We start from the raw sequence: 13,559 nt of genomic DNA, 5'->3' as shown, positions 1-13,559 counted from the left end.
GGGTCTGCTGATATGTTTCGTGCATTGTGTGCATGCAACAAAAGATGGTGTCCTGTCGGCATGATTCTCATGGAAGGTTGGTCATCAATCCGCAATCTGCTACCTTTTTTTATTTTTTTTTTATTTTCTTATTTGGACTTGATTTTTGTCAATTACGTTTTGTTACACCGGGAGCTATGATTGCAAATTGAATAAAATAAAAATGGGTCGATGTCGATTAAATGTATCTGTTTAGGATAAACCTATTTCAATCTAGAAAGTTTTATTCGATTTCTTAACTCTTAGGCATGGTTTTGTGTTTTGAGACCTTTTTCGAGTATCCAAAGATTTCATCAGAATTTGACCCCGGCGATTACTTTCTCATCCGACATTTGATTGACTAGATTTTTGTTGCAATACTTACGATCCATACTTTCAAGATGAGTAATTGATATCCGCAAATCACAGGACTTTGCGAAAAATGCAGAAATAATGGGTGACCGAATTTGAAGGATCGACAAAAATTGAGTGTTGAATTCAAATGGCAATATCGATTAGAAAAGACTCGTTTCGTGTTTCTAAGGAAATACGTCAGTTCATCTTATATTCCACTCAAATCCGGCCCTATCCATCCACTTGAATCACTAGCTACAACAATTGGTCCACCTTTTAAAAACATCGAAACGGCACCATTTTGGAGCTCCTCCGCATGAAAACTTCCTCTTGTCTTGATCATCCCCTCCCTCCCTCTCTCTCTCTCCCTCCCTCTCTCTCTCAGTTTTACACCGTTCTCGCAACCCACACAAACTCGAAAAAAATGAACTCAGGCGCTTCGGAGGTAGCTCACGATTTCCGTCCCCTCTTTAGAGTCTACAGGGACGGACGCGTGGAGAGATACAAGCTGTTCGATCGCATCCAACCCGTCCCGGCAGGGCTCGATCCATCGACAGGGGTCGAGTCCAAGGACGTCGTGGTCTCGCCCAAGACCGGCGTGTCAGCCCGCATCTTCGTCCCGAAGATCGATGGCCTGGACAGGAAACTGCCTCTCCTCGTCCACTACCACGGCGGCGGGTTCTGCGCGGGGTCGCCGTTCGATACGATCGTGAACGATATTCTCTCCACGATGGTGACTCGGGCCCATGTCGTCGCTATTTCCGTCGGTTACAGGTACCGCCGGCAGCGTCCTTGGTGAACTGTGATGCTTTCTATATTAGTCTTATCGATAGTCTCCCCCACTCAAATTATTATTTGATTTTTTTAAATTTTTTTTTTTTGTTTATATTGGGAATTAAACAATAAAATTTTGAATTTTAATTGGGTTTACTGCCAGTGTAAAAAATAAGTTATATATTTACCATACGATGGTTGATATGTGAAAAAATTCACATCACTCGTCTAACAGTGGACGTGTACAAAATTTTTCTACACCAACAGTGGATTGAATAACAAAATTTACCTCTACTCTATTCTCTTAGCAGTTTTCACTTTCACCGACAATCTCAACTTTGTGCTTATTAGAAGTTTAAAATTTTGTTCTTTTTACCTTCATTTTGTCTTCTTTTTTTTTTCGTGGCTTTACTTTTGTGGTGTTTTTATTTCGTAGAGAATGAATGATTTGGAAAATATTTTTAAAAATATGGTAACTTGTTTTGCATACAAAATATAAATTAATGAAAAATTTTTTTTTTTCATTTACGAAAATATTTAGATATAAGATGTTGTCAATAATGAAAAAAAAATTTATTGACTAATTATTTGAAATAATATAAATGATTATTTTTAGAAAAATATTTATCAAATCATTCATTTTCTGCAAAATAAAAGCACCTATTTCATATCGAGCATGTAGCATTTTCTACATTTTTTCATTTTTTTTAAAATAAAGCCAAACGTACTTAAAAAATGCAGGAGCCAATCGATCTTCCAATAAAGTGATAAATTCTAAACATACATAAGAATTTAAAATAGCCCAAACTTACTAGCGACAAGTCCCTTGATCAAAATTAAATACAACTAATTTAACACTAGTTTATATGTATAGATTCGTGTGGAAAGAGTTTTCGTTTCGTCGCTCGGATCTTGACGTGATGGCGCGGCATGTTAAAGAAGTTGCTTTAGACCTGAAGAGGTCGGAATTAATTATTTGTAGCAAGTTAAAAATTTCGGAAGAAGGTTTGATGTAAGGCGGGCGGGCACAAAAAACATATTTTAGTAGTGGGTGGAAAAATAAAATAAAAAAAAGTTGCACGTTTAAGATAGGTTTTTTTTTTGGTCTTGTAAAATCTAAAACTTATACTCCATAATAGATGTATTTCTAATTAATTTTCATCTCACAAAATAATCTAAATTAGTATTTTCCTATTCTTGGTACCCATGACACATTAGTCTTAAGCTAATTTTCGTCTAAAGAAAAAACCAAACCAGTACCCCGTTATAAATTTATCTTCCATTAGCAATTTGTTGAATATTCTGTTTAAATTGCATATGTGTGGACACACATGACATACAACTGTAAGACAAATGTAATGCGAGAAATGATAGACTAGATGTGAAAAATCCACGTATATTGACAAGTATGCATTTAAAAGGTAAGGTAGGTTTGGATTGAGAGTACAAGGTTTGGGGTTTTTTATGAGACAAAAATTATTTTGAATATATTTGTCATGGAATACCAGTTTAAAATTTTTATGAGACAAAAATTTATTTGAAGTAAATGTTTTATGAGGATACCAATTTGGTATCTTTTTTTTAGATGAAAATTAGTTTGAACTAAATAAATCATTAGGTAGAAATTTGAGTTTTTTTTTTGTGATATTAATTCTTTATTCTCGTACATAAAGATTAAAATTCATTAGAAGTTTTGAAGTAGATATTTTTTATCAGTCTAAGCTGGTTTTAGGTAACTTTCATAGGCATTGTTATAAATTCAACACATGCAAATGTCTATGTGAAAACGCATCTCAAATCCTCGAAATTTTTTATTTTTCTACCTTCTAACGACTGCTTGCAGAAGTAAAAGTTTGTGCTGGGAAAGATGTAATTATCAATCGGGATTGGCCCAGGAAATGGTGGGGTAAATTTCATGGGTGGTCATTAAGGTATAGTAAATTCTGCAATCAATTCGATAAACTTTGATTCTAATCACTAAATTTACTAAGTTTTCATACTTTTTCGATGGATGCACTTTGATCAGAATTTAGCTAATTTTTAGGGAGTGCATTTTCCATTGTTAGTGCTGACATTGCGGAAACATGGCCAATTTTAGATGCAATGTCATTGTCATGTGTCCACAACATTAGCATTTTGTTGAAATATTGGTTGCGATCCTGACAAAATGTATCAATCGTAATATATATAAAAGGGAATGTGGTATATTGGGTAATTCAGATCAAAATCCAATAACTTGTATCGCAAATTTAATTAAAGCTTACTAACCTTCGTTGAATTTTACCGGGTGATATTCTAATCATAGGAATATGATATGTATAGTTATAACCGTGTTTAAACACAATTTATAATTACTTCCGGTAATTGAAGGTTGGCCCCAGAATACCCACTGCCCATTGCTTACGAGGACTCGTTCGAAGCCCTAAAGTGGATCGCAGGTCACTCCGACGGATCCGGCCCAGAACCATGGCTGAACCGGTATGCGGATCTCGGGCAGGTCTTCATACAGGGGGAGAGTGCCGGAGCCAACATAAGCCAATACGTGGCGGTCCAAGCAGGTGCGGCCGGATTGACGGGGGTCAGGATCAAGGGCGTGTTGATAGTCCACCCATTCTTTGGCGGCACAGAGATGGACGAGATGTACAAGTTCATGTGCCCGACGAGCTCCAGGCTCGACGACGACCCAAGGCTGAACCCAGCGGTCGACCCGGACCTGCCAAAGATGGCGTGCGAGAAGGTGCTGGTGTGCGTGGCGGAGAAGGATTCGCTGAGGAATACGGGAGTGAAGTACTATGAGACGCTGTGCGGAAGCGAGTGGGAGGGGAAAGTGGAGCTTGAGGAGGCCAAGGATGAGGGACATTGCTTTCATGCATTTAGCAAGAACGAGAGGGCTGAGCAACTAATCAAGAAGATGGTTGATTTCATCACCAAGGATTAAGAGGAAAATAGCCTTTTAAGTATCGGTGACTGACTTTCCACATGAATAATTGAAGCCTGTTTTTATGCGTTTTTTTTTATTTAAAAAAAAAACATTTCTTCTTGTCAAGTCTGCTTAATAATGGAAATATCAAAATACATGTTAATATAATTTGAGAGAGGTGATTTTCATATTGCCCCTATGTTTTTTTTGCTTGTTCTAGCACAAATATGAGCATCCTTAAAATTTATATTCAAAGTCAAAAGTAGTGCAATTGATTAGGCAATTGATAAATAGCGATAAATTTGATTTATTTTTATCAAGAGACGGAGTCAACGAAAGAAACAAAAGGACATTGTGTTCTCTCTCTTTTTGCGGTCGTTTCAACTAGGGGTGATTGGGTCCAAGGTGGGTAGGGTCTAGACCTGGATCCTATACCCAACCCTATTATAACCAATTCCCCTTCTATGGATCCTATATCTGACCCTGTTTGTATTGGACCCTATACCCGACCTTGTTTAAATAGGACCTTGTACCCGACCCACCCTATTTTTCCAATCCGATTCTAGGGTCGACCCTGTTTTCACTAGAACCTGTTTTACAATCTCCTGATATCCTATATGACTTTGAATTTTATATTAATACGCAAGAAAATAATGTAATCCTCATAATTTGTATTGAAACATTAAGCACTTAAAATAAATAAATACATGAACTTTTTGATTAAATGAAAAATTAAAGATCTATAGGGTTAATTATAATAAATAAAATCATAAGGCAAAGAATTAGCAACAAACATGAGTCTAATATTAGTCTTATTCCCACAACTACTATATGAAGCTACTCATTTATGTAATCATAACTCTTCCTACAAAAGAGAAATTAGGTGAGCCAATCCATGTGACACACAAGAATTTGGCGGCAGCAAACATCATCCGTCCATCAGGCAGTGCGAGAGGGAGCCAGGGAGGGAGGGAAGCAAGTGAGGAAGAGGAATGACAAAGAAGGAGTGCCGTGCATATTTGAGAGAGCCAAAAGGAAAAATATCGTTTGATTGCAGGAGTAAGAATAGGAATCGAAAGAAAAAAAAAGGGTTTTGGACCTCTACTTCCAAAACCGGTCCGTGAACCGATTCCAAAATCAGTCCGGAAACCGGTTTTCAGGTGGGTAATCACTCGGAACCTGCTCCTGGACCGATTTGAACCGGTTCCAAATTTGGGAACCGGCTCCCGAATCAGTTTCCATGGGAACCAATTCCCGACCTTGTTTTCTGAGTGGGCTGGTCCAGGAACCAAGTATACTCGGTTTGGTTGCACACCCCCAATTTCAACTCATCCCAATGAAACTCATAATTGATCATTTCTACACAGTTCCCAAAATTTATTTCGTTGTAGTTGATTAGTGGCCCATGGATCTAATCACTTTACGTGAGAGAATTCGCCTGTGAACTTGTGCTAATGCTTGTGTAGCATAGGTTTATGCAGCGTAATCGAAGAAGTCGCTGGAGATGCTAGTGATGTTGACCAATTACTAAGTCGTTGACCAAGTAATGAAATCTGTCAAAGACTATGATTGTGGAAGTTGACTCACCTTCACTAGTCTCTCACACGCAATGGAACGTCCGTTTTTTTTTTTCCGGGGGTGGGGGAGGGGAGGATAGAAGAGAGTTTAGTGACATGGCCCACAAACGAAGCATAATCCAAGATTGACTAATGGGGTCGTGTCACGCACGAAGGGTAGCCCACAAGTAGTCCACGACTAATCCATAAACGATCCTTGATCAATGCCCAATCGGCCCATGCACAATATGGACAAAAGCTCATGACCATTCACCTACTTCATGTCAAGCAGCCCTGCTAGCCCTGCCCTTACTTCTAACACACGCTTTGGGCTTTCCCAAGGTCTAAAGCCATTGAGTGGCCTAATGTATAGACTTGTAATGATGATACATGTTCAAACACAACCGTTGGATCAAAGGGAAGATTGGATCGGAGGGAAGATCAACTAATGAGATAAGACTTGAACTTGTATAAATAGGGGTCCCTCCCCCTCATTGTGTTTAGGTCGTTCATAGCAAATACACTCGCCCACTTTACTCATACCCTTGTGTTCGTGCGTGTGTGTAAGGCTGACTTGGGAGTAAAATCCTTAGGCTGTACGGGTGTTTGATTGTTTGTAATCAACTGACCCGTGACACAAGGTTAGTCGTTCACAACACCTTTTGACAAAATTCATGTCTCCTTTTTGTTGGATTTGAGGTCCATTTCCCTAAGATTTTAATAAAGATTAATGCTATGAAAAATCCTAAATTAATACGCATATAACAAATTTACTTTAAATTAATTTTTGGATCATTAAAATTTTCAAGCAAATACATTATGATAAATTTATCCTAAGCTACTCAAAATTGATATATTTGTGATGAGTTTACCTCAAACTAATAAGGATTTCCACGTGAACTGGCCATGTTAATTGAGTTATTGTTACATGTTATCCAACTTAATAGTTTTACGACAAAATTTTACAGAAATTAATGAAGGGCATGTATGTCACGAGTTTTCGGTGATGTAAAAATAAGTTTAGGATAAATTTATCACAAATATATTAATTTGAGATTTTTCATTATAGTAATTCTTTTCATAATGTAATGGCGCTTTGTACCGCCTTTCTTCTCTAAGATGAGCTTGCTTTAGTGGGGATCCACAGGTTCTTGAGTTTTCTACTCTACGCGCCCATGTTTTAATGTTGTACCGTTAGTTATGATCTAAGTCATCTTTATCACTATGTTTGAAATAGCTTTTTTTTTTTTTAAAGTAATTATCCGTAGTTACGTAATCTATGTTTAAATAACTATTCCTACATGCCAAATGCCATTTTCTTTTTGCTCGAAAAGTTGTTTTATTCATTTTCTCGAGAAAACCAGAGGAGCCGAGGCTTTGTTACATAAAAGAGTCGAAAGGGCTTGAGGAAAGAAAGGAAAACCAGTTCTGAAAAACATTTTTCGTTTGAGCCTTAGCTACCCTAGTTATGATGTATTAGCCTCTACGAAACAATGGGCTAGCTTGATATCGGAAAAGTGGGATAACAAACCGACCACTCGTGAAGGGGAAAAGTAATATTTGTCATCTAACCAAACATTTTTTTCCTACCACTTAATTCAAACATGCGAACCACTGGGGGTTCGCCTCAGTGACCACCCTTCCAACTTGGAAGGGGAATGTGAGGGGTTCAAATCCCCACCTTCTTAGGAGAGATTGAGGTGGGGACGATTTCATTTCAAGAGTGGATTTCGATTCCCACGCCCTGCAAGGAGGCAGAACAAAAGTCTGAGAGTGAGTGTTAGAATCGGATTAGAGTAGGACCGACCAAAAAAAAAAAAATTCAAACATGCGGAAAATTAACATTAGTGTCTTAGTATTTGTTTAATCATTAATGTGTTCAAGGTTAAGCCAGTCGATAGCCTTATATAGTTGCATCATGTTAATTTGGTAGACTTTTAATCTCACGAACTTCTCTGTCATCTTTTTTTTTTCCCTTTTTCTTTTTGGAATCAATTGGAATTACGTGGACTTTGGAACAAAAAGTTAAGTTCATTTTAGTTTTCTACCGAACAGATTTTCTTTAAAGGATATAAAATATAATTAAAGTAAGTGGATTTCAAGTGAAGGACATAAAATTTATTAGATGTCATGATGCATGTTTCCAATCAGTTGAATATTTATCCTTGATGAAATATTGAGTAAATGAAGTCAACAAGATGTGCTATCCTTCAAATTATTCTAATGTTAATCTAAATTGAATAGAAAAATTGGTTACTTATTTATATGTTGAAATAAGTTAGACAAGTTATACTTCAAAATTATGATTATAAATAATCTAAAAAAATATATATATATATATATATATATATATATATATACTTGTTTTCTAATTTCTTAATAAACTATGTATATATAAAAATTATTTATAACTATGCACTTTTTTTCAACTATATAATCAATGAGAGCTAAAAATCGAAATGTTTCAAAATGATATTTATATATTTCAAATATTTTGTCCCTTATTAATTTCGTACAAATTTAGAACTAGTGAGAGAAAAAAAAGTCAATAGAGATAAATATTGGAGAATATATTCGAGATACTTTCCCTTTATTCATTCTGTTATTTTATATCACAAATAATAATAAGTCCCCGAAATCAAAAGCATCTACCATAATCATTATAGAAATAATTATAAATGACCAATGAAAATCTAGAGATACGCCTTGTTTATGACTTTATTCAACACCATTAGCAGTCACCATACTAAGCGAAGAGGAAAAAGAAGAGCAATCACCGTCACCCTGACTGATCTCGTTCTCGTTCAGGAAAGAAACGAATCGCCTCATCAGACTCACTGCATCGTCGCTCGTTGGATGGAACAAATGAAACTGGTGACCCTCTCCTTTCGTCTCCATGACCTCCACGGTCCCTTCCCATCCGCTCTTCACCAGCGAGTCCCGGTAAAGCCACTCTCGCTCCCTCTGCACCTCTCTCTCCGCGATGAAGATGAGGACCCGAGCGCAACCCATCCTCGAGAGCCTCAGATCCTTTTCTGGGTTGATCCACGGGTCGTCGCACCCGTCCTTGGCCGACGGGCATGCTAGGTGCCACAGCCTGACAAGCAAGGACCGGGTCGCCTGGTCAGTTCTCTCGTTACCAATTGGTTCATTGCCCATGAAAAATGGTTGAACTAGGATGATGCCTCTAAGGTCAATTCCTTCAACCCAGTCTGAAGTCTTAGATTTCAGTGCACAACCTGTTAAAGAAATATATTAATATTACAAAAAACCTCAAACTTAGATTTTAGGGGATAAGTACACTATCAGTGCTAAAAGTTGTATACGACGCTCACTTTGGTGTCAAAAGTTTCCATCGGATCACTTAAGTGCCAAAAATTTTGAAAAACGATCATTTAAGTGCCAACGCCGACGAAATTGGCCGGAATTCCGACGTAAACTTTTTTTTATTAATTTTTTAAGCCGATGTGGCTCGTCGAAGAGTTGAGTCAGCATTCAAACACCAAAACGACGCCATTTGGCATCTTTCCCCCAACTTTGAAACCCTAATCCCCAATTTGAGAGAGAGGGAAGGCTCGTCTTCGTGTCGTCTTCTTCCTCGAAGACCCACACCAGTAGTGGCACCAGCATGGCACCAGCAACAGCACCGACAGCGCACCAGCAACAACACCAGCACCGCACCACCACCACCAGCGCACCAACGGCACCTTCAACCCATCTTCTTCCTCCTCCTCCTCCACCATGACCTTCGATTTTTCCTGTAACTTATTGCTCGAGCAACAATCTCAATCTCTCCTCGCTCACCTGGTGGAGCAACTACAATGGTGGCCGAACGACGGTGGCCGAGCAGCGACGGTCGCTGAGTGACGGTGGCCGAGCAACGGCGGGCGAACAACGGTGGCTAAGCGGCGGAAACCCTAATTTCAATTCCCTTGTGAGCTAAACAGCGTTGTTTCCGTGAAGCCATCCATGTAGGACGGCAAAACGGCGTCGTTTTCTTAAGGAGGACCCGAAAACGACGTTGTTGAAAGGCCTATAGATTTTTTTTTTTTTAAAAAGCCACGTAATCATTTTGGCCGGAATTTTTCGCTGATGGCACCAAAGTGATCGTTTTTCCTCCGATTTGGCACTTAAGTGATCCGACGGAAACTTTTGGCACCAAAGTGAGCGCCGTACACAAGTTTTGGCACTGATAGTATACTTATCCCTAGATTTTAGTGTGCAATCTGTTAAAGAAATATATTAATATTACAAAAAACCTTAAACTATGCCGACTACAATATAAATACACCGAACTTTTTTTTTTGGTAACCCAGGGAACCTCCGTGTGCCGCTTCACGGTTGGAGTAAATCTTGGAGGGAGTAGAGTCATCACCATCCTTGTTCCCTAGATAAGTTGTGGGTTCCTTTCAAACAAGGCAGACGATGTAGGGATTCGAACACTAGACCTCTCGAAAGGAACCAGCGCCCAACCACTACGCCGCCGCCACGGGTGGTAATACACCGAACTCTTTTTGTATAATGAAAAACCCTAAATTTACCCACTTTAACACAAATATCCCCCCCTTTTTTTTTGTATTATAAAAAATCCAAAATTTATATCAATGTGACAAAATACTTGAATGGAACTGTAATAAAAGGTATATATATCACATATAAGTTTGGCATTTGTATTATAGTGGATAAGTTTAGAGTTTTTGGTGATTGAGTATATGTGTCACAGTGGGTATAATTTGATTTTTTTTTTTGGTGGTATTTGCCCAAAAAAAAAAAACGGTAAGATGTGGATAAATTTATATATAGGCCTAGCTCATTTTCGTGGGATATACATATAAGCATTTATTCGACATAGTATACTAGGTTTCGATAAAAAAAAAATACATAGTATACTAGGTAACAATAGTAGGGGTTAGTTAGCCACGAGCAATTTGTCTAACATATCTTCCCCACCTAAAATCACATGTAAATCTAACTTATTTCACAGCACTTGGATTCATCAACTATCTTCTATATTCATCTATCTATATTCATCTATTGCCAGCAGCTTTCGTATCACTTTTGGCCCCCTATTTTTCCAATGAATTATATGTACTTGGAACATTCTAAAGGAGTAGTTTTATGATTTGAACGCATATTTTGAAATAAATAACTAATCTGGAAAAAAAAAACAAAAGTAAGAATTTAACTTTGATCCACTTTTCTGACTTGCAACTCTGGGACCATATTTTCTCTCAATATCTCTATCATATATTCTTTTTCCCTCAACTTTGAGTATTAATTAGTATCGTGTCATTGAAGGTAAATTATTTACGTCTGTATCCATACCCATCCTTTAAAAGTGCATATCCTTTCTTTATCTCCACTTTTAGTTTACGTAGAAGTTTGAATATCTTTCTTACCAATGACTTTTTAAAAGGCCGAAATCATTAAACTACTGAGAACAAGAAGCCACAACCTTTTACATTCGAGAACCATCCATTTACCTAAAAAGAAAAGGAAACTATTATTGATTTCCTCTTTGACATATTCAATTATTTTACCATTTTTAAATAAAAACGGCATAAATGATTTATGAATTTTAACTCAATATGTAATGTGATTTATGATCTTTTAATTTGTTCACTATGGTTTTTGAACTCTTGATTCTTGATTTTTGACTCAATATATAACGTGGTTCATGAATTTATTTACTGTGGTTCTTAAACTCTAGTTTAATATATAATGATGTCCTCTTTTAATTTGTTCCTATACTTTTGGTACATGTTCAATCTACTCATTGGATTATATGAAAATGCCCAATATTATCTCACATTGAGTATTTTCATATAATTCGATGACTAAAATGAATATGTACGAAAAGTCTGGGACCACATTGAACAAATTAAATATTTATGAATGACATTGTATATTAGGCTAAAATTTAAGGATTATATTGAAAAAATAAAATAAAAATTGAAGAATCACATCACACATTAATAATTTATGTCATTATTTCGTTTTAAATACGCAAAGAACTACTCCTGACTTCATGCAGGCTGCAGCTAGGCACATGGCAATGCTTGTATTTTTTTTTTTTTTTTTTGGGTGGGGGGGGGGTGGGGAGGTTATCCCCAGCACATGGCAATGCATGTATTTTGGGGGGTGGGGAGATCCCCAGCACATGGAAATGCTTGTATTTTGGGGGAGCCCCGGCACATGGCAATGCTTGTATTTTGTTTGTTTGTTTGTTTTTTTTTGGGTACCCAAAATCTGGAACCAAAGTGGGAAAAATTCTTTTTTAAATTCATTTCACGAAGAAATTTAGATAAAGCAGTTTGCGGCGTACGGTTGTTATTTTGATTAGCCACGCCAACCAATCCCTAGAGTCAAAAGGAGGTATTTAACTCCTGAATGTATTAAATTTGGCGCGCCTCGCGAATCAAAGAGTGAATAAGACTACATGCCTTAAATTTTCTTAACACTTATGAGGAGTATTATAATTTTTATCTAACTCTTACTTAAGTATCATAACTTACTATATGATCACTTAATTGTTATAACTTTTTAAAAATATTCACCTAAGTGTTAGAAATTCGACATTACATAACATTGTGGTAAACATTTTTAAAAAGTTATAACACTCAAATGGTTATTATAAAAAAGAAGAAGAAGAAGAAGTTATGACACTCAAATAAGTGCCATAAAAAAGTTATAGTACTTATGATATCCTTATCTCTTACATTGATGATGTGTACTCTAATTTTCTATCTATATAAAAAGCCTTAATGAACATTGAGGTATCAGAATGTTTTTAAACAGGCTACTTCAATCACATATCCAAGCCAAGGCAGGATCATTTATAATTTGAAGGATGTAAAGGTACTCCCTCCGGTGCTGCAATCAATCTTAATCGATGACCAACGGCTCGTTTATTACAGACATCAAATATGAGATCGATAGAGGCATCAAATGGCAATCCTTATGATCCATGGTTTCTCGATCAATCTCAACCATTGATGTTTATAAATGAGGTGGTCAGCAGGTATGATTGATTAAAACACCGAGGGAAGTACCTTGCAAATAGAGATCTATGTACGACTAGTTGGTACTAACTCACCAAATCGCAGCCCCATTCGGTGCGCTATGTTACCTCCGGCACTGTCTCCGGCCACGTACACCTTCCTCAAGTCCGCGTACGCACTCAGCCACTCATCAGGACCATCACCACCCAAATGCGATGACACCCATTCAAGTGCGGTCCATGAATCGTCGTAGGCCGCCGGTAGTGGATGCTCCGGTGCTCTCCTATAGTGAACGGACACGGCGACCACATTGGCCTCTGACACCAAGGAGTTCAGGTAGTTATGGTACATGGGAGAGAATGGAGTTTCCAAGCAAAAGGCGCCTCCATAGAAGTAAACAAGAAGTGGGAGTTTTCTTCTTTTTGCACCGCAGTGACTGTTGATGGTGTTTTCTGTTCGGATGTAAACCCTAGCAAAGAGGCATGGTGTCGAGGCCGAGATGATGACGTCCTTGGACAGGACACCGGTGTTCTGGTCGAACGATGGAGGGACGGTGGCCGTGCCCTCGAGTCGTTCCACTCGGCCGTCTTTGTAGACTCGAAGGTGTGGAGAGAAATCATGGGCTATTTCAGAAGAACTCATGGGATTTGCAGGACTACTCAGTTGTGCTGTGTAATGAAAATAATACCGGGGTCTCCTTCTAGTTTGGGAGTTTCTTTGTTCAATTATTAATAAACAATGCTAGCAAAACAGCGCACAACAGTTGTTATTGACAGCAACTGTGGCATGTGGGCCATGAGTTGAAGTTTATCCTTTCGATATATGAAATATGTTTGTGAAACCATCACGTATTGTCCAGCAAAAACTGAGACTTTAGACACGATATTTGTATAAAATAAAACACTCAAAAATAAACAATTAAGCATGAAAAATTGA

General features: G+C 37.7%; 2 protein-coding genes across 2 annotated transcripts; one reads left to right on the top strand and one right to left on the bottom strand.

The window, feature by feature from the left end:
* Nucleotides 1-640: 640 nt before the first annotated feature.
* On the top strand, nucleotides 641-4,256 carry LOC104453219 (probable carboxylesterase 2). The gene is made up of 2 exons (XM_010067743.3): nucleotides 641-1,146; nucleotides 3,517-4,256. Exons 1-2 carry the CDS (start codon nucleotides 689-691, stop codon nucleotides 4,082-4,084), a joined length of 1,026 nt encoding a protein of 341 aa, XP_010066045.2. The 5' UTR covers nucleotides 641-688; the 3' UTR covers nucleotides 4,085-4,256.
* Nucleotides 4,257-8,195: 3,939 nt separating this feature from the next.
* On the bottom strand, nucleotides 8,196-13,323 carry LOC104422921 (probable carboxylesterase 12). The gene is made up of 2 exons (XM_010035388.3): nucleotides 12,719-13,323; nucleotides 8,196-8,861 (listed from the first exon to the last, which is right to left on the bottom strand). The coding sequence occupies exons 1-2, from the start codon at nucleotides 13,263-13,265 to the stop codon at nucleotides 8,341-8,343; spliced, it is 1,068 nt and encodes a 355-aa protein (XP_010033690.2). The 5' UTR covers nucleotides 13,266-13,323; the 3' UTR covers nucleotides 8,196-8,340.
* Between the last annotated feature and the right edge of the window lie 236 nt (nucleotides 13,324-13,559).

This window comes from Eucalyptus grandis, chromosome 7 (assembly GCF_016545825.1).
Source record: "Eucalyptus grandis isolate ANBG69807.140 chromosome 7, ASM1654582v1, whole genome shotgun sequence".
Taxonomy (NCBI): domain Eukaryota; kingdom Viridiplantae; phylum Streptophyta; class Magnoliopsida; order Myrtales; family Myrtaceae; genus Eucalyptus; species Eucalyptus grandis.
The sequence above is the reverse complement of the archived record's forward strand: the minus strand, read 5'-3'. Positions and strand labels throughout refer to the sequence as shown.